The 26,760-nt window shown below is 39.3% G+C and overlaps 1 protein-coding gene across 5 annotated transcripts in view; it reads right to left on the bottom strand.

The window, feature by feature from the left end:
* Positions 1-9,639: 9,639 nt before the first annotated feature.
* Positions 9,640-26,760, bottom strand: part of LOC141501059 (semaphorin-4E-like) — a 54,433-nt gene continuing 37,312 nt past the window's right edge. For all 5 annotated transcript variants that reach the window (XM_074204714.1, XM_074204715.1, XM_074204716.1 and 2 more), the window contains 8 exons: positions 23,964-24,115; positions 22,619-22,794; positions 20,238-20,394; positions 17,226-17,448; positions 16,533-16,648; positions 13,675-13,841; positions 12,704-12,756; positions 9,640-10,574 (listed from right to left, as the gene is read on the bottom strand). In XM_074204714.1, the coding sequence (XP_074060815.1) occupies positions 9,835-10,574; positions 12,704-12,756; positions 13,675-13,841; positions 16,533-16,648; positions 17,226-17,448; positions 20,238-20,394; positions 22,619-22,794; positions 23,964-24,115 (1,784 nt within the window). In that variant the 3' untranslated portion in view covers positions 9,640-9,834. The remainder of the gene's footprint in view (positions 10,575-12,703; positions 12,757-13,674; positions 13,842-16,532; positions 16,649-17,225; positions 17,449-20,237; positions 20,395-22,618; positions 22,795-23,963; positions 24,116-26,760) is intronic.

Below are 26,760 nucleotides of genomic sequence, written 5' to 3'. Positions count from 1 at the left end.
CACCAGCCTCACTTTCTCCTCCACTGTCATCTGGATCCAGGGGCTGGATATGGATCAGGATAACTAGAAATGGCCCTAGATGCAGTAGGAGACCTCAATTAACTTCTGTTTGCCTTAATCCTCTGGAGAAGGAAATGGCAAACCATTCTAGTATCTTTCCCAAGAAAATCCCATGGACAGTATTGGTGTGCTGTGGTCCATGGGGGTCATGAAGATACTGAACAACAACGAACAGATAAACATCTTGTTTCCTCATTACATGGTAAACTCTCGGAAGGCAGGAACTGTTTATCACTTGTTTGTTTTTTTAGGATTTTGCAAGGCAGTGGGGTTAAGTGGCTTGCCCAAGGCCACACAGCTAGGTAATTATTAAGTGTCTGAGACCGGATTTGAACTCAGGTACTCCTGACTCCAGGGCCGGTGCTCTATCCACTTCGCCACCTAGCCACCCTCATTCACTTTTTTTTTTAATCCCCAGCAGCCAGCACTCTGGCCTTTAATGGCTTGTTGAATATCTCCCTCAGGTAATTTCTGCTTTGAAGAACACATCCTCCTGTTAACTCAACCCACAGACACAGGAGGTACCAGTTTTAGCTAAGAGGGGAATTCCTGCTCTTAGGGCATTCACAGGCTTGTATTAACAGCTGACATTTTTATAAATACTTGCAAAACATTGTACATGAATTATCTCATTTGGTTCTTGAAATAGCTCTAAGAAGTAGGTGCTAGGATTATCTCCATTTTGTAGATGAGTAGACTGAGGTTTTCAGAGAAGTTGAGTGACTTCCTTCCTACAGTTTGTAAGGTTCTGAGTTGAGATTTGAACCTGGAGTTCCCTGATTACAAGTCCAGTCTCATTATGGACATCAACCCAAATAAACCACATTACAGGCTTCCAGAGAGCTGGTTCTTAATTCTATTCCATCTGAGAATCAAAATGAATATTCTCCAGATTTCAAATAGCAGACTCTCCTGGGAGGTTCATTGTCTGTACTTCTCATTTGATAATTGATCATGAAGAACCCTGAGGTATCTCTTCTGTTGTTTTCTTGGACTGCAATTTAAACAGGCCATGGTAATATTTAATTTTTGACAGATTTGTGTTTTGGCTGCTGGCATTCTCCTCTGGGGCTGTGGAAGTAAGGCTAGGTTTTCCAAGACTATGCCAGCAGAGCCCAGGTAGGTTCTGGCCAGTTCTCCCAAGGTGGACAGGCTTCTAAAACAGGTCTGAAAAAAGAGACTGAGTTTCCTTTGTCCAAGATCCAGGGTAGCTAAATGGGCAAAAGTTCATCATTAGGGCTGACCAGAAAACAGAACAGTAACTAGTGTGGCTGAAGGGGATTTGTATCTAAGGTATCGACACAGAGTGGGGTAGACATAATGATTCAGGGAGAAGGGCACTCATTCAAATGCCACTTCTGACACCCGTGGGATTGAGGGGGTAGATGAGATGGTTCTTTCAGCCCTTGTCTGTGACCCAGGGATGATCTAGCCTATTTCCTCTACCATGTTCATCCACTCTTGTATATCCATGGTTATTTTCATGTCTTCTCCATTAGATTGGGAGATCCAAGAGACTAGAGGCCATGGGTTTGCTTTTCTTTATATCCCCAGGACTTAGCACCTGAAATAGGTAAGTGGCTTAATCAATGTTGGTTGACTGACTGCTGACTGATCCTCTGAAGCTTCCTCTTTTCAGGGACCATTATTGCTGTGCCTTTTTTCCTGGTCTCTGGCAGCCTTAGGTTTAACATGGCACAACTAGACTTGGGTATGGGCAAGTGGATGGACTGTTCTCTGTACAGCTGCTTTACCATGTTCCACTTTTCAATTTTTTCTGCCCTAGGTGAAATAGTTGCCTAGTTTATCATTTACACTGCAAACAGATGATGGATCTTCTCAGCATGGCAATTCATGAAATTGTCTACTAAAGTATGAAGAAGTGAAACATTTGTGAGGGGATCCTCCCAGAGGAAATCATGGATCCCTTAAGCATTAATGTAGAGCGCCATTGGTATTTTGCCAGTATATTGTAGAGTAAGGGATGCTGGACTTTGGGCCAGAATCCAAGGGGTCAAACTGTTTGCTTCCACACTCCTGGTTGTGAGATCAGTCATCTATAAACTATCATTTATGAGAGCCTCAGTTTCTTTATCTATAAAATAGGATCCAGATTGTCAAAGAAATGTGTTATTGATACTATTGCCACAGTTGGGAGGTAAATATTGGCACATAGTATGCATCCAGGGGATTTAGAATTGAATGAGTCATTGGAGAGCATTCCATTCAAACGCCTGATTTTAAAGAGGAAGAAACTGGCTCGGAAGGAAGAAGAGACTTACCCAAGGTCATAACAAAACTAAATAATAATTGGAACTTCCAAAACAACTTAAGGTTTTTTGAAACATGTTTTGCATATATCCCTGTCAGTCAAGCAATGTAACTATCAACCTCATTTTTAACAGATAACCCAGGGGCAGCTAGGTGGCACAGTGGATAGAACACTGGCACTGGAGTCAGGAGGACCTGAGTTCAAATCCAACCTCAGACACTTGATAATTTTCTAGCTGTGTGGCCTTAGGCAAGCCACTTAACCCCATTGCCTTGCAAAAAACAAAACAAAACAAAACTAAACTAAAAACAAAACATAACCCAAGAGATAAAAAGGTTATGCAAATTGTTCAAGGTCATACATCTAGATGATGATGGAACATGCTCTAGAACCTGGTCTTCCAAAGGAATTGTGCTGCACAGTCAAATGAACATAAGAACTAGCTTCAGATGACCCAGGTCCAGCACTTGACTTGTCCTTTCAAATGCTATGACTGTGGGCAAATTCATCTCTCATAGCCTTACCTATAAAACCAGAATAATCATACTTGTAAAAATAAAGACTCTCTTTCCATTACAACCCATAACTTTATTTTTTTAGTTTTTTGCAAGGTAAATGGAGTTAAGTGGCTTGCCCAAGGCCACACAGCTAGGTAATTATTAAGTGGATTTGAACCCAGGTACTCCTGACTCCAAGGCTGATGCTTTATCCACTACACCACCTAGCCACCCCTACCTATAACTTTCTAAGTAACTGTTAAGCTTCTTTTTAAAAGCTCTCCAGAAAGAAAAACAATGGATCAGCATTCAGGCACTGGAATTTAAAAGTTGGCTTATGTGAGAGGATTAGATTAGAGTTAGAGATTAGGAGAGATTCCCGGGAGGAGGCTCCTCTTTCAGAGTTCACTGTTATGGTTTTGTAACTTATGATCTTTGATATATACAATCTTTTGCATAATGCTATAAAGCAGAGTGACTTGTCCAGGGTCATATGGACAGTACTTGTCAAAGTTTGATTTTACCCTGAGTCTCCCTTGGTTTTGAGTGAGGCCAGGTCTCCACTCTACATATAATTATAGCATTGCAAATAAATTTGTTTCCCTTATAGTTTTTAAAGTTCATAACATAACAGATTTTGAGTTAGAAGAAACCTTGGAAGCCATCTATGTTTATCCCTCTCATTTTACAGATAAGGAAACTGAGGCCCAGAGAAAGTAAATCACAGAGATAAAAGTGTCAGACTTTCAAATGAAGACCCAAAGTTCTAAACGTCCTCCAATAAGTTTTCAAAGTTTTTCCCAATTCAACAGCAGGATTTGTGAAAGCATCTTCCTTCTCCTGCCCCATTTTCTTTGTCCTTCACACACAAAGCACCACCACCATCAATGACATGTAGCTGAAAATAAACCGCATGTAAAAAACCTTGGAAATAGGTCATGTATCTTGCACGTCAACTTGCTGATACAGGGCTATCTCTGATGTACCTTGGAGGCTAATTATTTTACATGGCAAATTAGGGTAATTAGATCTGCGGGAACTGAACTAAAAATCAAAAATTTGGAATCTTATGAGGGATTCCTTCAGTAGATTCTAAACCTTAGACCTTGTTGTTTCTTGTATGTCCTTCTGAGTGACCACAGGATAGGTTACAAAGAGGCATTTTTGTCTCTTCTACCAAGATAAGCACTGCTCAGCAATATTTATGGCACAGGGTGGTGGAGAAAGAGCTTTGAGGCACCAGAGCATGATGGATAGAGTGTTTCAGGAGGACCTGTGTTCAAATCTCACTTCAGACACATTAGCAGTGGGACTCTTTATCAGTCTTAATTTCCTTATCTGTAAAGTGGAGATGACACATACCTTACAGAGTTGTTGTGAAGTCCAAATGTGATATGTGAAAAGTGCTTTTCAATCCTTAAGATATGCTGTTAATACTAACTATGGACATGGGGACAATCAGTATTATTATAACTATATAAGAATAAATTAAAATCTAACATCTCAGAGAGAACTCATCCCTTGGGATAGAGTATATATCTCTTTCCAGGGTTCCACTATCCTTCCTTTAACATAAATAATATGCCTGGGTAAAATGAATCACAGACCATCAGAACTAGGAATCCAGAATGTCAGAGCTAGGAGGGTCCTTAGAACACAGGATGTCAGAGCTGGGAGCACCCTTAGAACCCAGGATGTCAGACTGGGAAGAAATATCTGATCTATTCCTCCTATCTGCCAAAAATAAAAACTAAGACCCAGAAAGGTCAGTGATTTGCTTAAAACAAGTCAATGGCTGATGTGGTTTTTTGTTCAGTATTTTTTCTTACTTTATTTAAACTGAGGTAGGAAAGTACCTGACTAGTGACATCTGCATTAGTGTGGCCTCTTCTGACCCATCCTTGGGTCCTTGGCTCATTTTCCACACCACCTTCCTGTCTCTCCAGTGTTCAGTTGCACTCACCTCGTTGACCTGGAGGCTCCAGAATTTGCTTCAGGCCCCATAGCAGTCCCCAGGCTTCCTAAACACCCTAGAAATCTCCAGCTGACCTAAAGTCAACTGTGTTTTCTTTTCCATCCCGCTGCTTGGGAGAATGTATTTCCTAAAGTAGAAATAAGAGGGCTTGGTGGTACTTTGGTGGTACTTGGTGGACACATTTAAACTTACAAATTCTAGAATCATCCAATTGGAGAGGCCTTGGAAAGATTCTCAGACCAGTCTCTTGCCTTTAAATAATGTTATAATAGTTAAATAAAAAAATGTCTAATATTTAGACCATCTGAGAGGTTATCCACTAACTTCTTAAAAAACACTAGTGATAGAGGACTGCATAAATGGCAAAATGTGAAATTTAAATCAATCTTTTAAATGATTTTTCTGTAAATTTGTAACAGTCATACTTCTGAAGTTATTAAAGCTTAAAATAGCACTAGGACTCTTGGGATATCCTACATTCTGTGATACTGGGTCTTACCTAGCTGCTTAATATACTTGTCAGATTGAACCACTGAAGTCTATTCATTTTCACAGTCACAGAATCTCAGAGTCAGAGGGGACTTCAGAGGCTTTATCTCACTATGCAAATTGGAAAAGATTTTTAAAAAATGGGAATAACTAATATTGTAATAGTCTCCTAATTGGGCTTCCTGTCTCAAATCTTTGCCCTTTCCAATCTATCTTCTGCAGAACTGCCAAAGCAGGTTTCCTGAGACATCCATCTGATCATACTATTCCTACTTTCACTGCCTCCCTACTGCCAGTGTGGCATTTAACACCTTTCACAACCTGACCCCAGTTTACATGATCAGACATTCATTCCTCCCCTTAACACACACACACACACACACACACCTGAGATACTCCATAGTCTCAAATTCTGGTGTCAGTTTTCCATCCCTGGAATGCTCTCCTTCACCTCTGCTTTTAAAAATCCCTTCTTTCCTTCCAAAATCAGCTCAAACACCCCTTTACATAGAAAACCTTTCCCAATATTCCCAAATGTAGTACTCTGCCCTGCAATTACCTTGCAGTTTTCTAGATGTCTCCATATATGTGTTATTTCCCATGATAGAATGTAAGCTCCTTGAGGGTAAGGATTGTCTAGGATTGTGTTTGACCCTTAACCAAAATAGGTGGTTGATTAAGGCTTTCCCTATTGAACCCTGTTTGAAAGCACAGGGATCACTCAAAGGCCCAATGTTCGAAATGATTAGCATGGGGGCTTTGATTAGTTCTGTTTCTCATCAGGGAGGATTGATTTCCTCTTTCTTAGGCAGCCTGGTGGCCTACAGTTAAAGGGACTTGCTACACTGGTTTGGACTAAATGTCAACAGCTCATTAGTTTGGTCTGCTGCTGCTCAGAGCTCCTGAATTCAGTCAATCCACCACTTTTAGCTTCTCTGATAATAGAGATTGTAGAGATTCTACCATATCTGGCTACCACCAATATCACAAATGCTAAATTCAATGACCTTTTCTCAAACTTCCCTGTGGTGTTTGATGCTTGCCCATCTCTTCTCAAAAAATTTCTCTAGTCTTTGTGACACATTTTTTTCCAGTTTTCCTCTTAGCTGCCTATTCCTTCTTCTCCTTAGTAGAATCTTCATCCCTGTGCCACTCCCTGGATCATTGGCATCATCAGCTGTCTGGTGTTCCTTTCAAACCCAATATGCTTAGGAGCTTCTATGCTTGGCCATCCTCTTTTCTTATTTCATATAAACTCTAAATCATACTACCCTTGCTTCTGGAAATAGCATGTTGACCAACAACACAATTGCTCTATGACTTCCCAAAGTTCCTTAGCCATTGTCTCCCCACCCCCTCCTAATAATAGACTATGAGCTACTTGATGGCAAAGGCTGCTGACTTTGGTCCCCAGTGCTCAGCACATGGTCAATGCTCCTTGTTCCTTTATGACCAAAACAAACTCCTTATTCATATGGAGGGCAACACCATTCTCTCAGTCACCCAGGTTAACAAACCAGGAATCATCAACATCCTATCCTCATCTCTCTATATCTGAATATATTGTTAGTTCTATTTTTTAACATCTCTTGCATCCATTCCCTTCTCATAACTGATACCATTAACATCTTAGTTCAAGAACTCATTACCTCTCATTTGGACTATTAGAACAGACTCCTACTCAGTTTTAAAAAAGAATGTTCAAATTTGTTTTTACATGTAACTGGGGAAAAATAAAATACTAAAAAAACAAAAAAATAAAGATTCCTGATTTCTCTATCTTCAGCTTTCCTCTTATCCACTTATCCTTAATCTCCACATAACTGTTAGATTGAGTATCCTAAAGCTCACATGAACATTTCATTCTCACATGCCACTAAGATAAAATTGGCATGTGAATATTTCCTATTTTGGTTTCAACCCCTTCCTAGGTAGATTTTTTAACATGATTTCCTTTCATGAAGCTTATGTTCCAGCCAGACCAACCTAATTACTGGTCTCTTTCTATAGCATTCCATCTCCATCTCCATGCATTTGTAAGTTCTGTCTCCCATACCTGGAATATTCTTCCTCTTCATCTCTGCCAAGAAAATCCCTGGCATCCTTCAGTTTCAAGTTTCTTCAAAGACGTTTTCTCATCACCTCACTTATTATCCCATAAATTATTTTATATTCATCTATCCATATGTTATTTTTCTCCCAGTAAAGTAAAACCCTTTAAGAGCAGGGACAGTTTCATTTTTGTCTTTATACCCCAAATGTCGGCCACATACTATGGAGGGCTTGCTTAATGTTGATTCTAATTTTAGATGCCCTTTCTATTACAGTGACTTAAGCCTGAATTACCTTTTTGAGCCATCATATCACACTAATGGCTCATAGGAGCCAATAGCTCATGAAAATCCTCAGATTTTTTTTTTTAAAGAATCGTTAAATCTAATTAGACCCCTTGTACTTGTGAACGTCCTTTTTTTTTAAACTCAGGTATAGGAATCTACATTTCCCCCTATTAAATCACTATATTGGGCTCATCTTATCAGCCTGTAAAAATCTCTCTGGAGTCTGATCCTCTCATCCAATGTTGGCATCAGTTACTCTACATCTCAGACTTCTAACACTTTTCTTCACACCTCTCTAATCTACTGAAAGTCTCTGGGTTGTGTTTTCCTGCCTGTCTTTATGCCTCATGCTTTGCCAAGTACCTGTAGTGATCACTGTGGACTCGGTGACTCTATGTCTCCATCCCATAGATGGCCCAGGGCTATGACTTTCTCTTCCTCAGACCCATCTCTACTCCTTACTTTCCCTTCCCATGCTTGGTGAGATGACATTAAATGCAATGCTCTGGTCACATAACTGAGGACCCAATGATGCCACCACACTCCTACTCACCTGATAAGCCTAGTTTCAGCATCTAGTACAATCCTATCCACTGGGCCTCAGCATCTCTGCTCAGATGGGATTACATGGACTGCCTCTCAACCAATGCTCCCTGGGCAGACAGCTTGGCGTTTTCTGGGCATGGAGACACTAGCTATGACTTTGAGTCAATCTCTCCTGCCACTTCTCCCATTGTTTTAGGGACAAAAAGGTTTACTTAAGCATTGCTGTGGTTGGTTAGCAGAAGCTAAGGGAGAGAGAAAAATAGGAAATTAGCACTAGCTATTGGAACTGGAGCCACCATCAGGTTCTTGGCAGTAAGGAAGGGGACAGGAGCATGGGAGTTTATCTGGGGGATCATGCTACCAAGAGCAGGGTGGCTTCCTAAAGGAAGACAGCTTCAACCGAGGTGAAGGTGAGCTTTTAAAGGAGCAGGATGTTTCTTTAGAAATCCCTGCAATTGTGTAAACTATTATAAGGTGTTTTGAATGTGACTTGGAGAGCTCTAATGTTCACATCTCCCCAATTTAGACAAAACTGTTTTCATTTGTGTAGTGAGACTGAGGAAGGAACAGCCGGGGCTCCCTTCCCTTCCTGCCCTTTTCCTCTCCCACTCCTCTTTTGTGGCTGTGTTAATGAACAGCTGGGGAACAGTGAACAGGAGGGAAAAGGGGAAGGAACTAGAGTAGTGATGGCTGTTTTTAATAAGTTTTGTCAGTGGGCTCCCATTTTGGAAGCATTCATTATGGTACACAAGAGGCTCTGGCTTGTGGTGCACCAGGGTTTGAGTGACTCAGAAACAAAGAAAGAAGCATGATTTTCCCCTCCAATGCAAGAAATCTGTATATAATGGCCCCGAATGCAAAGTCCTATTTGGAGTCCTCTTTTTTTTTCCTCTTCCCCCTTTCTCTTTGCCGTTCTTTCTTTCAAGAAGTTTGGGGACCTGGCAGCCAGCCCCACCTTTTTTTTCTTCCCAATCAGAATCCCAGGCACTGTACAGACATCTGCTTCCCAGGCAGCTCCAAAATGGGAGAATGTGAACTGTGTGTACAGGAAACAGAGCATTTTTTAACCCTTTACAAGGCCAAGCTGAGGCAAACCACAAGGCCTCAGCCTTTTCTGAGGGAGGTTGGGGAAAACATCTTTCGCTAAAGCCACAGGTCTTGTGAAAGGTCCCTAAGGATTTCAGGGGGACCGGGACACCCTCATAATGGGTTATTTCTGTATTAAGGAGAATAACAGAATGCTTGGCTCATAGTAATTCTCTCAGTTGAGGTTTTGCAAATATTATCCTTCATATTTTTACAAGTGGGGAAGCTGAGTCTCCAGAAGGTATGGCTACATAGCGTTATATTAAGTTTTGGAGTCAGGATTACCACCCAGCTCCCTCCTGACTCCCAAGTCCAGTAGTTTTTCCACTAAACCACCCTAACTAACATGATTACAGAAAACAGGGATAGGGAACCAACTTTCCAGAACACTTTTATTCTCTTTCTCTGTTTTACTCTCTCCCTCTTTTTTTGCGAATCTAAAAATGTTTTAAAGATTGGGGTACATGTCAGAAAATGAGTCCAGGCTTGTTCTTGCATTGTAGAGGAGCATGGGTCTGCTTTGCTCTTCTTCGCCTTTGGGGTTGGGGTGTGCCTGCCCTCCCTCCGTCTCTACACCGTGGAACAATATTCACTACAGCAGCCTTCAGAATGTGAAGGATGTGGGGGCTGCTTCGGAGCCATATTGTTGCTGGCACTGGCATTCTTGGACGTGCCTTCCAAGGAAGAGACAAGTGGTATGAGAGAGGAGGTATTATGGATTGTCAGGGTCAGGTGCTTTCTAGGACTTGGATCCTCAGTTTCCAAGTTAGGATCTCCCAAGCTATCTATTTTTAATGCATTGGTAGCCTTTTCTCGGATCCCAGAGCGAAGACATACAGGTCCTTTGGCAACATTCCAGGAGAGCAGGGAAAAAAAGAGAAAGGCAAACAAGGAGATGAATATTTTGGAGAGGAGCTTCTCATTCTGGATTCCCCAGGGGGCAGATTCCCTATATTTGCTGGAACCAGATTTAAAGCTTGGAGGGACTGTTTCAGCTTGAGGCCACTCTGAGCTGCCTTTCACTAAGCTCACCAAACTCTCAGTCCAAAGGTTGAGGACGTAGCTTTCCACAGTGATGGATAATTCTCTCCCACCCACTTTTTCCACAGACTGACAATCATAGCGCCCAGCTTCAGCCTCTGTAATATTAAATACCAACAGTCCTTGATGGTACAAAAAGTACTTTGTTTCTTCTGCTTGAAGATGTTTCCCATTGAATAGCCACAGTGTGGAGGCCAGGTTGGACAGGGGGGAACATCTCAGCTGGCTGCTATGCCCAGTTGCCACAAGGACATTTTGAATGGGCCTTTCTGAAAGCAAGCATGAAGGGAAGAGAGGAAGAAAAGAAAGAATTTTAATCAGTTGCAAATAATGAAATGTAATCTATTAATATGTGAGAAATCCCCTTGGGTTTGGGGGCACATTGAAGTTTGGTTCAACTAAAGCTATTAAATAGAAATTCTTTCACATGGTGCTAGAGGGAGGGTGGTGGCAGCACTAATGGAACAAGGACTGTTGGAGGGAGGGAAGTCAGTAGCACAGAGGACAATCTAACTGAGAAAGCGATAGAACCAGGAATGAGGGCAGCCGATTCTCCAGAGAGACCTCCCTTTGCCCCCTTTTGGAGAGCTGCCATGAGAATAAGACCTTGGAAGTGTGGTTATGTTAGAAAGTAGGATAAAGGTACATGACTTAGGGGGCGGCTAGGTGGCATAGTGGATAAAGCACCAGCCTTGGAGTCAGGAGTACCTGGGTTCAAATCCGGTCTCAGACATTTAAAAATTACCTAGCTGTGTGGCCTTGGGCAAGCCACTTAACCCCCATTTGCCTTGTAAAAAAAAAACCCTAAAAAAAAAAAAAGGTACATGACATATCACTGAACCACCTTGGGGCAAAGGGACTCTGGTTTGTAATTTGCAATGTGTATTCCTTTGGATGTCACTACCCTGGAACAAATGTTGGCTAGCCTCACCTTAGTTACAGCTCTGAGTGCAGTGACCTCAAAGGCAAGTAGTGGACTCTCTAGAGCCCAGAGTATGGACCTGGAGTCCAGAAGGCCTTAATTAAATCTGACTGCAAACACTTACTAGCTGTGTGACCTGACCCTAGGTAAGTCACTTCACTTCTGTCTGCCTCAATTTCCTTATCTGTAAAGTGTGGATAATAATAGCACTGAGCTTGAAGAATTGTTCTGAGGGTCAAATGAGTTAATATTTCTAAATGCTCAACACGGGGCCTGGCTGATCCCCATAGGTCCACCCCCATAATCCCAGGAAATATGAGGCTTAGAATCCTAGGAAATTCAGAGTTCAAAGTTAAACAAACTAACACAAAACCCTAGTGCCTACAAAATTAAAAGCAACAACAGCAACAAACAGAATCCACCTAGTTCAAGCTTCTCAACCACATCACCATGGGGACCTAGAGGAATGAAGGATTTACTACATGAATCCTATCAAGACAGGATCCTAATCTCTCCTTTTGATGGAGATTGAGCCTAGGATTATCTCCTTCACTTCAGAAGCATCCCTAATTCCCCCTGTCATGGTGAGTCAGGTACCCAGGGTCTCATGGACAGTACCACTGCATGATGGAGCTGGACAGCTGTGATGTGACCACAGGACTCCCCAAACAGGGAACTGAAGAAGATCCTGAGACAAGGGGAATCTTGTCTGAGTCCTAATGCCTTTACTTTAAAACATTCGCATGTCAATTGTATGCCATCAGTCACTGAGGGACAGGAATCCAGGCCCAGGAATGGCATTCCTGGAGGTTTGGAAGCCAGAGATCTGCTTGAAGGCCTGTCCATCACAAGGGTATAACAGGGAGCATTCTGAAAGCCATCAGAAACAAACTTAGGAAAACTGACTCTGTAAGAGGCCAAAGGAGAAAGTGACCTTGGTAGAAAAGCTTAAGGGGTAAGGAAAAGGAACTTGGCCTCATTCTCAGTGATGCCTCCGGGTGGCTCAGGCCCAGATGCCAGATTGTTTAGAGTCTATAAGCAGCTTCTTTCCCAGAACTCTGATTAGACTCTCCTTTGCAAAATATTGGAGTGGATGTTTAGATCCGAGCTGTTTTCTTTTAAAATGTCCACACTGGACAGAGGACTATGCTTGCTACTTGGGCTCTGAGTCAACAGCAGTGACAACCTTTCCCCATCCTTCCTAAAGGAAGGATATCAATTTAGGAGGTCACATTTTGGCATCTGCCTCTAGACTGTTTTTTGGCAGACCCAGCTGCAGAGTATGGAGGGGCAGCAATCTCTCTTGAGTTCTGGTTTAAATCAGTCTGTGCTTGATCTGATACTCTCCAAATCTGCTAAAATTCAGTTTACCCAGGGGGACAGTTATGGGAAAAGCCATAGAAAGAGAATAGACAGAACAGCACACTGGAAGGAGCAAAGCATTTCACATTATACACATCATAGGTTTTTACTTACCCACTTTAGGACACTCCGACACATCTCCACTTTTAATATTCTGAATAAAAGCACTAAAAAAAAAAAAAAGAATGAAAACTATCAATTTGTTTATTCATTTTTCCATTCAGAAAGATTCTGTGACTCACAGTGAAATGGTGGTAAAGGGTCAAAGTACAGAATTCAGCAGGCTTGGGAGGACTAGGGCGTGGATCCTGAGTTGGCTGCTTCCTGTCTATCTGACTGGGGACAAATGATACCATCTCTCTGGTCCTCAGTCAAATGAAAGGGGTGGATTAGAGGACCTCAACAGTCCTTCTGTTCTAAATCCATTGGCCTATAATCAATGATCCTAAGATTTCCCTAGAGTCACATCAATAGTGAAATAATTCCAACCTAATCTCCTTGACTTCAAATCTAGGGCTCCATATGTCGGTGCCCTCCTTTAGGTTTACAGAGTGTTTGGGGATCTTTATGAGACAAGTCCTTCTGACATTCTTAGCAGGGTGCTTTAGTGTCTGACTCCACAAAAGGCAGTACAGGATAGTGGAGACGGCGTGGGAAACAGAAGATTTGGACAATCCGGTCCTGGGGAGCTGCCTCTCACTGTGAGTCACTTAAGCCTTTTTTGACCTCTGTTTCCTCAACTGTAAAATGGAGATGATAACCATCCTCTCTCCTCCCCAGGATTGTTGGGCAGTCACCCTGTAAACTACACAGTGCTATGGGAACAGAAGCTGTTGTTATCACTAAGGATTCTCCTTAGTCTCTTGCTACAATTCTTTTTATCTTTTCTCCTCTCTCCTTTTCTCCTTGGGAAAGAGCAGTAAAACTCATCTATGATCAAATACAAGCTTTTTGAAAGTAAGGGTGATTTTGTTTTTTCTTTGTATTCATAGCATCCAGTACCATGCCTGGCAAACAGAAGTCATTTAATAAGTGTCTGCTGCTGCTGAATCTTGACTACAGGCTTCATGTTTACCCCGACTTACTCAGAGGAGCTAGTGTAGTCCACCACAGAGACACACTGATTCTGGTTCTGAGACCAAGCACAGTAAGGGTCTCGAGCTAAGATGCAATCCAGGCAGTGCTGGTATCGGCTACACACGGCCACTGGGACCTGAACCACTCGACTAGATGATGCTAAGTACAACATGCCCTGAAAATATAAAATGAATAGATCAGGTATCTTCTTGATGGGGGGGGGAATGCTGAGTGATTAGAGGCCTTGGAGGAAAATTTGCACATTCAGAGTGTTGTTCACATTAAAAATATATCAATATATTCATATTGATATATTTTATATATGAAAACAATGAAAACTTATTTTGCCATGAGACTTGATGAAAGGGACAATTTCAGAGAATGCTGAGATTTATATGAGCTGAAACAGAACAAAGTAAACAGAAGGAAGAAAATAAATTATGTCATAACAATATTATAAAGAAAAAATAACTTTGAAAAACTTGAGAACTTTGATCAATACAATATAATGATAAAGCCTGCTTCCTGCCTCCTGCCAAAGACAAGATAACGGACTCAAGGTGCAGAATGAGACACACATTTCTGGACATGACTAATGTGTTTTGTGTAACATTGCTTATTTATTGTAAGGCTTGTGCTTTTCTTTTTTTCTTTTTGCTGTGGGAGGAGCTTAAATAACTAAATAAAAATTTAAAATATCTTTCCAAAGATGTGTTGCATCAACAACTACTTAGTTAAGAGAACTGTGTTAATAATAATCATGCAAATCAACTCAGTGTGCCTGCTATATATGTAAAGGGAGAAATGAAAAGTAATGTCAATAAAGTTAAAAAAAGTTGAGAGACTTATCTCTACGAACGTCAAATAACTAAGCCTCTGACCCTCGTCCCAAACTCTGGTCAGAGCCTGACCTTGCCCTGAGGAACTGCCATCCAGAGGAGAGTGAGGAGAGAGAATAGGGATGAATTAGGATAAATCTGTCCCCATCACCTGAAAAACAACAAAAGTTCAATGCCAATGTCATCACATTGGGTGGGTCAGTCGTACTTACATATGAGGACATGTTTCTAAATATAAATAGGAAAGGTTGCTGAAGTTTTACAGGGCTACATATAAAGGGATGCTTTCTCATTCGGACCAGAGAAATGATTCCAGAACACTCTCCCTTTGTTGTTAGTGTTCTTCTACCTTGAAATTACTTTGTATATATTTTGTTTTCACTTATCTATAACTTAAAGATCAAGTGATCATAGATTTTGAGATAGAAATTCAGAGATCAGAGTCCAAACTATCATTTTACAGATGAAGACACAAAGGCTTAAGATCAAATACCGAAGAGTCCTTACTCTCCTGGAGCTTATACTCTATTTGGGCACATCCTCAATATGGGCACAAATGAATAAACAGAAGATACTTTGTGGAAGGAGAGAGCATCAACTACTGTGAACTCAGGTGATACCTGGGACAAACTTGGAAAGAACAGCAAGGAGGAGAGAAAGAAGGAGTAAGGGAGGGTAGGAAGGAGAAGAAAACCTGTTTCACTCTGAGAACATCAGCTTTTTATCTGGAGGTGGAGAGCAGCAGGAGTCCTATAGTCATTGTGGTAATCAGAGTTACAAAGTCTTTCAAAGTTGATCTTTACAAGATTGGTATTGTTCTTCTGGTCCTACTTACTTCATTTTGCATCAGTTAGTGACATGCTCAGACCTATACCTTAAGTCGCTGATTTTGGCAGCAACACAGAGAAGAGACTGGAAAGGGAGGAGCTTGGAATCAAAATGACTAATTAAAAAATGTAATGCTACTACATTAGTTCAGGCAAGAAGTGATGAAGGCATGAGTGTGATGGAGTGGTGGTTGTAGGAGTAGAAAGAAGACAGATACTAGAAAGGTTACATTCAACAAGGCTCTGAACAAAGTGTATTCCCATCAACTGAGGAATGATTGAATAAACTGGCATACAAGAGTAATAGATTATCATTGGGTTGTAGTAAATGATGAGTGTGAGAAATTCAGAGAAACATGGGGAGACTTATCTTAACTGATCTAGAGTAAAGTAAAAGACAAGAAGCAGAAGTATGATAAACACAATGACTGTGACCATTCATTGAAGAGTAAGTGAAGAGTCAATAATGATGCAAAAACCAATCATTTTAAATCATAATCAATGTATTGATTTGTTTTGCTTGACTATATAAATTTGGTACAAGAGGGCTTCCATTTGAGGTGCTAGGAGGGAAGTCAGTTTAATGACTTATGACAGAAATGAGAATGAAAGACTCCTAGGAGAGAAAGGAGCTGCAGGCTCTGTAGTCCTGGAGCTGTGAACTGACTTGTCACATTTTCCACCCATGTGCTTCACTTCTATTGTTCTGTTTGTGTCCACTCTTTCCATGGATATGTGTTTTTGTGACAGAGGGTGTCTCAGGTTTCTGGATAAATAAACTATGTTATTTTTGTCAATGTCTTGGCTAAGAGTGATGGAATCTAATGGGGGAGGATATCAGTGGAGGTTTGAGAGCCAACATTCTAGAAGAGCTATGCCTTAGAACCCAGAGGAGTTCTGGAGTAGTCTACATGATGAGCTATGCCATTAAAAAAATCTTATTAGGTAAATAAAAGCAACTCCTGGAAATAACAAAAATGATCTCATTACTTAAAAACTCAAGGAATATAACTCAGGAGAAACAAAGAGAATAGTAGACATTCATCAATCTGTCCTCATAGAAGAAAAGAAATTATAGATTATCCACTTAGTCTAGACAGGTTTCAATGACTGAATGAAAAGCCTCAAATAATATGTAGGTGGTCAAGAGGCTGATGGTGCACAGCGCATTCATGATTTTAAAGTAGAAACTAGACTTACTTTTTCTGCAGACAGTTTGAGAGATTGCACAGATTCAGGTCTCTGGAACAGTTGTAATTCCTCCACAATGAACATATCCCCGTCACAGTTGAGAGCTTTGTGCAAATAGCCATTGTCTATGTAACACCAAATGCATTTTAAAATATAAGAAATAAGATCTAAGCATGTTGTAGTTTTTAAATGTCATTGAAATTCACTTTTAGCATTAAGGCAAAACTTTAGAAAAAAGGAATAAATAGACAGAAAATAGCTTCATAGTCAGTGTGTACACCATCCTGTTTCTTCTTTTATATTTTACTCTAGATTAATTAAGTCTCCCCATGTTTCTCTAAATTTCTCTCATTCATCATTTATCACAACACGATAACTTATACTGTCATTTGCCACAGTTTATTCAGCCATTCCTGAGTTGATGGGAAACACACTTGGTTCAGATTCTTATTGAATGTTAACATGTCTAGAGTCTATCTTCTTTCTTCTCACACCTTGACCATGAATCCTGATTCCAGTAGAATAAAAAATATATTACTCTCAATGATTAGCAAAACCAAAAGATTTGGAATTTAGTTGAAAATTCTTTTTTTCCCCAAAAAATGTAGCATCAAAACTATTTTCACATGGCTGTGAAAATCTCTTTAGATTAAGAATTAGATTAAGAATTCCTATCCTATTCTTTTTCAAAGAATCACTTACCTGTGACTAGGAATAAGACATCATAGGCTCTTTTATCCAGACCAATTATTCTGTCTACCACAATCTTAGTGTAAATTGAGCCTCTTTTCAGTAATACAGGCATACCCCCAATTGGATGAAGGGCACTGTCCAATAAAGGATGGTCTCTCGCAAATTGTAGGGTTTTATCAGGCAAATCAAGAGAAGTGTTATATCCGATGCCTCGAGCAAAATTATTAATGCACTAGAAAAAGTACAAGAGATGTGTAATTACAACTAATTTCTTATTTTGCAAATCTGCAAAACAAGATGTCTACAAGGTTCTAAATTTGGAAAGGCATAACTTCTAGAAAAAAATAGCATTTATCATGTGGAATACTCAGTAAAAGCCTACAAACTATAACCATTTATTGTCTCAAAAAGAGCCTGTTATTAGACTGTGTACGTCTTTCTTCTCTCTTTAAAAAAGAATTGGGGGAGGGGGTGGGGAGGGTGCAGCAGCTAAGTAGCACAGTGGATAGAGCACTGGCTCTGGAATCAGGAGGACTTGAATCTGGCTTCAGACACTTACTAGCTATGTGACCTTGGGCAAGTCACTTAACTTTGATTTCCTCAAAAAAAAACTTTCTTAGTCATGAAAGACTCAGTCAAGGACTTTCCTTAGTCATGAAAACCTACTGGAGATGGACTAAAGGTCTGTGAATGCCTTTGTCCCCTTCATGGTTCCAAGAAGGTGGGCCCAACTGTCCTATTATGAGAGTCTGAGGAACCAGGAAGGATATTTCTGAAGCTCAAGAAGTGGTGGAGGCCATGAGAGGCACAGCAATAAAGAAAGAGGTGTGAAGGGTTAGAAAAACTAAGATTATGCATACCTCTTCACTAAAGCATGACTTCATATGGATTGGTGTTAAGACTTTAGGCAACAGGGATACAGGAAGAAAAGCCATTTCAGAATTACTGGTTCAAAATAGTTGTACTATTTATTTCTCAGGACCATGTGTCCCAAGGTTAAGAGTAAACAAAGGCTTCTTCAGTTTTCCATGACTAGTGACAAAAAAACAACTAGGAATAATAGTAATAAATAATATTAAAATACAGTGAAAGTCAACTACAACAGTGTTTTCTATTCTGGGAAGCACTGAATCAAGTGCAAAAGCTCTTTACACAAATCCTTTTGCTACTTCAGTAAACATAAAACCCCTGAATGGAGTCTTCCTCCATATAGAGTTTCTGCTCTATAGCGAACACTTAATTCAAGTGGTCCATTTATTTCTGAGCAAGTCAGTGGAAGAAATGATACTCAAGACTATTTCCAAAACATATGGACAATGATGCTTTTATTCTATAAATGTTACTAAAATATATAAAACAATGTGGTCTTAATACTTAAACCAAGAAAAAAGAGAACATAAGCCAATATTAATAATGAATTTAGATTCAAAAATTTTGAATAAAATCTGACAAAAAGACTATAACAATTTATAAAAAAATCACACACTGTGATCAAATTGAGAGCACATCAGGGATGCAAAGATGGTTCAACATTAGGTAAACAATGAACATAATCATATTAAAATTCTAAAACCACAGGATATTTTCAACTGATGCAGAAAGGGTCATTGACAGCACTCATTTATGCCACGCTCACTTACAACCTAGATCTATTAATTAGATTTACATTCTAAGTTAAGATCCTCCTGATTCAAGTGGATTTTTTTTAAACTTCTGTTCCAACTGTCTTTTTATGCTGCTGATTCTTTCATTTCTGTGATTCCCTGCTCTGAAGCTAAAAACTTCCATTTGAGGGGCGACTAGGTGGCACAGTGGATAAAGCACCAGCCCTGGAGTCAGGAGTACCTGGGTTCAAATCTGAAGCAGACACTTAATAATTACCTAGCTGTGTGGCCTTGGGCAAGCCACTTAACCCCATTTGCCTTGCAAAAACCTAAAAAAAAATAAATCAAATAAAAAAAATAAAAACTTCCATTTGAGAAAACTCCCCAACTAGCCAAATGATTAACCAGGTTCTCCTCCTGATGCTCTGAACTTTTTCACCAGTCCTTTCCAGAACTTGGCACAGTGCCTAGATATTGATTAGATCATAGGAAATACTTCATAAATGCTCTGTCTAAGGTCAAATACCCAAAGCACAGGCAAAACAAGACCCAATTTAAATATTATAAGAAGTAGAAATCTAAAACCAAAAACTAGCATCTTTTGTTTGGGGAAAGGTTAGAAACTTTTCCAATAAATACAAGAGAAAAGCAAAGATACTTTCTCTGATATTATTTGACATAGTTCTAGAAATACTAGAAGCAGCAGTAAGACAAAAAGAAGAAATTAAAGGTATCAAGATAGGCAAAGAGGAGACACTATTCCTATTTGATGAGGATATGATAAGTTACTTAAAAAATCTTTTGAGTGGGGGCGGCTAGGTGGCAGGGGGAGGCTAGATGGCACAGTGAGTAGAGCACCAGCCTTGGAGTCAGGAGTACCTGGGTTCAAAATAGACCTCAGACACTTAATAATTACCTAGCCGTGTGGCCTTGGGCAAGCCACTTAACCACATTGCCTTGAAAAATCTTAAAAAAAAAATCTTTTGAGTTATCAGCCAAAAAACTAATTGAGACAATTAAAAGCTTCAGTCAAGAAGGCTACAAAATAACCCCACAAAAAAGTGATTAACATCGAAACAAGATACATGCACCATATATTGGGTACCAGAAGATGTAAATTCTAATCCCATCTATTATTAACTTGCTATGTGGCCTTAAATATATCATTTCCTCAGGTTCTGGTTTATAAGTCTCAGCTTTTTTCATTAAGATGACAGACTAAATGATGTCTAAGGTTGCTTTCAATTCTGATATTTATATTCTAAGTATCCTTCCTAATTTGACATTTTTAATTTTATGCTCTAAGTCCTAAATTCTCTTCCAGCTCAGATACCTTCTGCTCTGTTCTGTGATTTTATGATTGGTTTGGTTATTCCAATACTATTTTCTCTCCTAAAGAAAATAAAAGAATATTTACAGCACCAGGTCGAGGGACAGGAACTTCTCCTCTGTAGATCACCCATTTAACATGAGAATTTTCCATGGTTATAAGTCCTTTGTATTTTCCCCTTGAGAAAACATCTTGAACTGCTTTCATACTATAAGCACAAACTGCAGTGGTATCCAACTTCCCCCTAAGAAAAAGCACAGGGGGGAAAAAGGAAAATAGAGTGAATTATACTTTTTTGTATCATTACAGGAAGGAAGTGTGTTACAGCTGAAATAACCTTCCAAGGAGCACAGTGCTACCTGTTTTCTTTGGCCACATTCTATCTTCTACTAAAAATAATCTTCTTATTCAAAGGAAAAGACACAACACATCTAATAGATGGATTGTGAGGTTATTTAAAGTCCCCAAGCCCCAAGCTCCCAGTGTCTATGGCTGCAGAACTGTACATGCCAGTTGGCTCCTTCAACTGGCTCATCTCTTCTCTTCTCCTGTGATGAAATAAGGTGAATCACATCCATCCTGCTTGCTAAGTGCTATGCACTTGAGAATTCTACTCTCCACAAGAAGTCAGGAAGCTCTTAAAGAGGGCTGTGACAGAGCACCAAAGAACAGTGGGAATTCCAGGACTTGAATCCTGGTGACCAGTATATCTTAGACAAGCAATTTTCCCTTCTCTGGGTCTCAGTTTTCTCATCTATAATATGAAAGAATTGGTCTACATTTCAATGATCTCTTATAATGCTGATATTTTCTATTGTCAATCTAGGGCACATCCAGAAAAAGTAAATCTTTTTGGTATTTTTTTGCAAAGCAATGGGGTTAAATGGCTTGCCCAAGGCCACACAGCTAGGTAATTATTAAGTGTCTGAGGCCGGACTTGAACTCAGGTACTCCTGACTCCAGGGTCGGTGCTCTATCCACTGTGCCACCTAGCTGCCCCTCATAAAAAGTAAATCTTAATCAGATCAGGAAAGGACTAAACATCATGTCATATAAGATTCATTCAGGGAAGCAGGGATGTTTAGTCTGGGGAAGGAAAAAGAAAGTCTTTTCCCTTTTATTTATTCGTTTTGAAGGCAATCAGAGTTAAATGATTTGCCTAGGGTCACACAGTTAGTGAATGTCTGAGGTTGTATTTGAAGTCAGGTCCTCCTGACTCCAGGATCTGTGCTCTATCTACTATACCATCTAGCTGTCCCAAGAAACATTCTCTTAAGGAAAGGAGGGAAAAGGAAAAGAAACAACATAATATATGTCTTCGAGTATTCTGCTCTATGAAAAAAAGTATTAGGTCCTGAATACAGAATGAGGGACAAAAAGTGGAAACATTAGGTATGATGATTGTGAACAATAAGAGCTACTCTTCAGAAGGAGAGCAGGTCACACCAAGAGGTGGGAATTCCTTCAGGATGAAGGTGAAATGGAGACCACCCATTCACTTATTCACAGAGTTGCAGAAAGAGGTTCCTATTGAATTATAGATTGGATGCCCAAAGAATTATAAAACTGCACACTCTTTGAGCAGCAATACTGCTCCTTCCCCCAAGAAGTTCAGAGAAACAGACAAAGAACCTACATGTACATAAATACTGATAATTCTTTTTGTGGTGGCAAAGAATTGGAAACTGAGGGTACACCAGCAACTGAGGAATGGCCAAAACAAGAATGATACACAAATGTGATGGCATGATATTGTCATATAAGAAATGATGAAGAAGATGATTTCAGAGAAACTTGAGAAACTTATATGAACTGATGTGAGAACAATCTAATAGTAACAGCAATATTATTAAGGAAAATCAATTGTAAAAGATTCAGCTACTCTGATCAATACAATCATCTACCATGACTCCAAAGGGCTCATGATATAAAATGTTATCTATCTCCAGATAGAGACCTGATGGATTCAGAGTATGGACTTAATTTTTTCTTGCTTTTTTAGAATTTGTGGCCAATGTGGAAATAAGTTTTGAACAATTATACTATGCATAATATATATTATATTATATTTTTGGCCTTCTCAATGGGTAGAAGTGAGGTGGAGGGAGAGAATGTGGAACTGAAAATTTAAAAAGAAGAGTTATGGGGTTAAGTTTTGCCTGGTGGTTCTTAAAAGTCTTTTCCAACTCAGATTCTGTGATTCTGAGGTACGTGTGAAGGTCCCTGAGGTACTATATTCTGAGGTTCCTCCCAGTTCTTGACATTCTACATTCTACATTCCAGGATTCCTCCAGCTCTGGGATTCTATGGATTCTCTAGAAAAACAAAAATTAATCTCTCAAAGTGCTTTTCTAGCTAAAGCTTAATTAAAAACAATTCTTGTGGAAACAATCTAATCTTATAGATAAACAATTCAGTTTGAACTATTTCAGCTTTTCAAGGGCACAAGAATAAGCTCTACATCTTACCACTGCTGCATAAAAATCCCATAAAAGATAGTTTTTCTCCAGTTCCCTGTCTTAAGTAAAAAGACATCCTGAACAATGTTAAAGTGGAAATCTGACTCTGGAAGAGAACAGATGAGGCTGGCTTTTAAAAATGATGTCCATCTCTTCTGTAACAGTCGTTTTCCCCCGAGGTCACCCTATAAGAAGAAAAATGGCCCAACTCAGAGATAACACAGACTACTATTGAATAACAAGGGAAGATGATAAAAATGTTTGGATGCAAACAAAACCACACACAAACACAAATCAATGACACTGTCATCCTAGTTAAAAATGATTCAACTGATAACACAATTTTAAATTAATTTGTCTGATTCATCAATATAATCAATTAACATTATAATTGATATTCTGAAACTAAGATAAAGAATGATCCAAAAGACCAAAAAAAGAGAATAGAAGATGACAGGAGAAAGACACAGTACTAAGTCAGAATGATAGGACTTTAGAGGTTAGGACCTTAGAAATCATCTAATTCAACCTTTTCTTTTGCAAGAGGGAAAATGAGACCCAGAATAGTGATGTGACTTGTTCAAGGTCACAGAGAGATTTGCTGGAAAAACCAAAACTTAACTCCAGATAACAAGACCTGCTGAAGAAGGAGTTTAGTGAACACTAAGCTCTAAGGGGGGAAAAAATCGGAACTAAGCACCCTTTATTTTCCTGGTGTGTCATAGACATAGATGAGGTCCTCAGAAGCATCAAGGAATAGATGATGAATCTCCTCTCAATGCCCATTACATTGGCCTGAATCTGGGAATGATTCAATTTTTGTAATAACAAAAATGTTTAGGTTTTTTGTTCTTATACAATGATACAACAATGATATTAACTGATATCACAAAAACAGGATGTCAGATGGAATAATGATATGGGACAGAATAATGATAGGGGTAGAATTACTTTCATAGGAACAGCTGGAGATAGATGGAAAGGTGAAAAACAAACCAAAAAAATCCCAAGAGTTTCCAACTGAATCTCCTCTCTTTTCCTTTCAATGTCATCTTATCTTCCTCTCCCTTCTCCTTCCATCCTCTGTCCTCTGCTCTGTTCTCCAGGACACAAGAGAAAGTTTTGAGAGACATTGGGGGCAGGGTTTGGTTATTATGTCTTTGCTGTGCTACCAAGAAAGAGTAGTGGCTGGGTGATCTTGGTTTATAGTATGAACTGGCCTAGGGTTCAGTCAATGAATCATTGTGCTTCAACTGAGCATATGAAACATATTTGGACTTTCTTTGCTTGCTCCATCCCCAAGAGTTTGTTCTCTGCCCAAATAAGCAAAATGGCTTCACTACCAACTACTCACTTTGCAGACACGAGCAATTCTTGAAACTAGTGGTTTCTTATAAAATTCAAATTCAATTGCTGTTTCAGTGAAGAATACATAAATTTTGTCATCATCTCCATCAGCATTTCCCTTGCTCTCTTGTAAGAAATCCATATGAACAAATCTGGGCTCTGGAACAAAGAAGTCACATGTGTTACTGCACAAATTTTATAACAAGCCTGGAAGTGGAGACAAAACAGATAGACTATTCACCTTTCCATGATACTATTCCACCCTCTCTTGCCACTGAGTTTTGGTTCATATTATTTCCCTTCTTTGGGGGATGCCCCAATCATTTGTTACTTTTGATAACCTCATCATTCAAGACCTAAACTCAAGGGCCAAATTTTCTATAGAATGAATGGTCCCTGTTCACCCTATAAGTGATCTTTCCTCCTCCAATTTTAAGATCTTACAACTTTAAAAATACATGATTTTGTAAAGTGATGGAATTGAAAATAGCATATAAGCATAGAATATCATAACTAAAAAAATTAAAAAGATCAGAATATCAAATGTTTGAACTAGATGATGCCTAATTGCCTTCCTCTCCCACTCACCACAGAGACTTTTCCAAACCTTTTCATTCTTCCTCAAATTTCCTAGGCAACTTTATACTTTTTCAGCTTAGGATTTATCTTCATGTTTCACTGAAAAAATGGAGGCCATTTCCTAAGAATGCCTTCCCTCATCTCACTCAAAGGGATATGCCTTCTACCACTATCTCTTGCATCTCAATTTCATGGTGAGAGATGACAGTACAAACACTTCTTTTTTTATTTGTTTTTTGATTTTTCACCCAATCTCACTTCCTCCCCCTACCCCCCCCAAAGGCAGTCTGATAGTCTTTACATTGTTTCCATGCTATACATTAATCAAAATTGAATGTGTTGAGAGAGAAATCATATCCTTAAGGAAAAAAATAAAAGAGATAGCAAAATTACTTTAAGATAACTTTTTTAAAAAAAATTAAAGGTAATAGTCTTGGTCTTTGTTTAAACACCACAGTTCTTTCTCTGGATTCAGACGGTATTCTTCATCACAGATAGCCTAAAATTGTGCCTGATTGTTGCACTGATGGAATGATCAAATCTATTAAGGTTGGTCATCAACCCCATGTTGCTATTAGGGTGTACAATGTTCTTCTGGTTCTGCTCATCTTGCTCAACATCAGTTCATGCAAATCCTTCCAGGCTTCCCTGAATTCCGATCCCTCCTGGTTTCTAATAGAACAATAGTATTCCATGACATACATATACCACAATTTGTTCAGCCATTCCTCAATTGAAGGACATTTACTTGATTTCCAATTCTTTGCTACCACAGAGTTGCTATGAATATTTTTGTACAAGTGATGTTTTTACCCTTTTTCATCATCTCTTCAGGGTATAGACCCAATAGTGGAATTGCTGGATCAAAGGGTATGCACATTTTTATTGCCCTTTGGACAATAAATTCCAAATTGCTTTCCAGAAAGTTTGGATGAGTTCACAGCTCCACCAACAATGTATTAGTGTCCCAGATTTCCCACATCCCTTCCAGCATTGATAATTGTCCTTTCTGGGTCATATTGGACAATCTGAGAGATGTGAGATAGTACCTCAGAGATGCTTTAATTTGCATTTCTCTAATAAATAATAGTTTTTCAAATGACTATGGATTGCTTTTATTTCATCATCTGTAAATTGCCGCTGCATATCCTTTGACCATTTGTCAATTGGGGAACTGCTTCCTTTTATTAACAGTTTTACAATTTTTGCCCTAGTCTTACTTGCCTCCCCCCACCATCCCACAGAAAGCAATCTGTCAGTCTTTACTTTGTTTCCATGTTGTACATTAATCCAAATTGAGTGTGATGAGAGGGAGAAATCATTTAGGGGAATGGCTTCTATGGATATAAATGAACCTCTTCTATCCAGTCTCCCCCTTAAGTATCTCTATTTTTTTTAACTCATCTTCAGTCTTTCCCTGTCTAATTGCTACTTCCTTGCTGTCTAACAACATACATCTCTAGTCTTAAAACCTTTCCTTCATTCATTCATCTGAGCTATTATCCTACAACTCTCTTCTCTTTCCTGGCTAAACTGAAAACACTGCTTACTCAGTACCTCTACTTCTTTTCCTCTCTGGTGTTTATCTTCTAATCTCATTCAACTATAACTGCTCTCTCCAAAGTTGCCAAAGATCTCTTAATTGCAAATCTAGAGGACATTTTCCCTTCTTGATCGCTCTGTAGTGTTTCACATTTTCACTTTCTTCTCAAGGTTTTCATGACCCTATTCTTTTCTGGTTCTCCCCTACCTGACTGCTCCTTTTCAATCTCTTATGGCTTTTCAACCAGATATTGTCCAACAACTATAGATGTTCCACAAAGTTCTGTTGAGACTCTATTCTCTTCTTGTCCAATGCTATTTCACTTGATCTCAGAAATTCCTATGGATTCAACTAAGAGCAGTTATCATATCTGTGCTAATGATTTTTCAATCTAATTATCCAACCCTAATCTCTCTCTCTTAATCTCCAGTCTTACATCTCCAGCTATTTATTGAGCAGCTTGAACTGCATATCCTGTAGACATCTTAACTGTACCTCTAAAACTTAACTCATTTAAACAAATTGATTATTTATTGATTTATAACATTCTTAATTTTTTTCAAATTCTCTCCTTCTCATCCCTCCCCCTCCCATTTGTGAAGGTAAGAAATGTGATATCAATTATGACATAAAATTTGCATTTCCATGTTACCCATGTTGCAAAAAAACCACCTCCCAAACC

This window comes from Macrotis lagotis, chromosome X (assembly GCF_037893015.1).
Source record: "Macrotis lagotis isolate mMagLag1 chromosome X, bilby.v1.9.chrom.fasta, whole genome shotgun sequence".
NCBI classification, from domain to species: Eukaryota; Metazoa; Chordata; class Mammalia; order Peramelemorphia; family Peramelidae; genus Macrotis; species Macrotis lagotis.
This window is presented reverse-complemented; position numbering and strand designations above follow the sequence as displayed.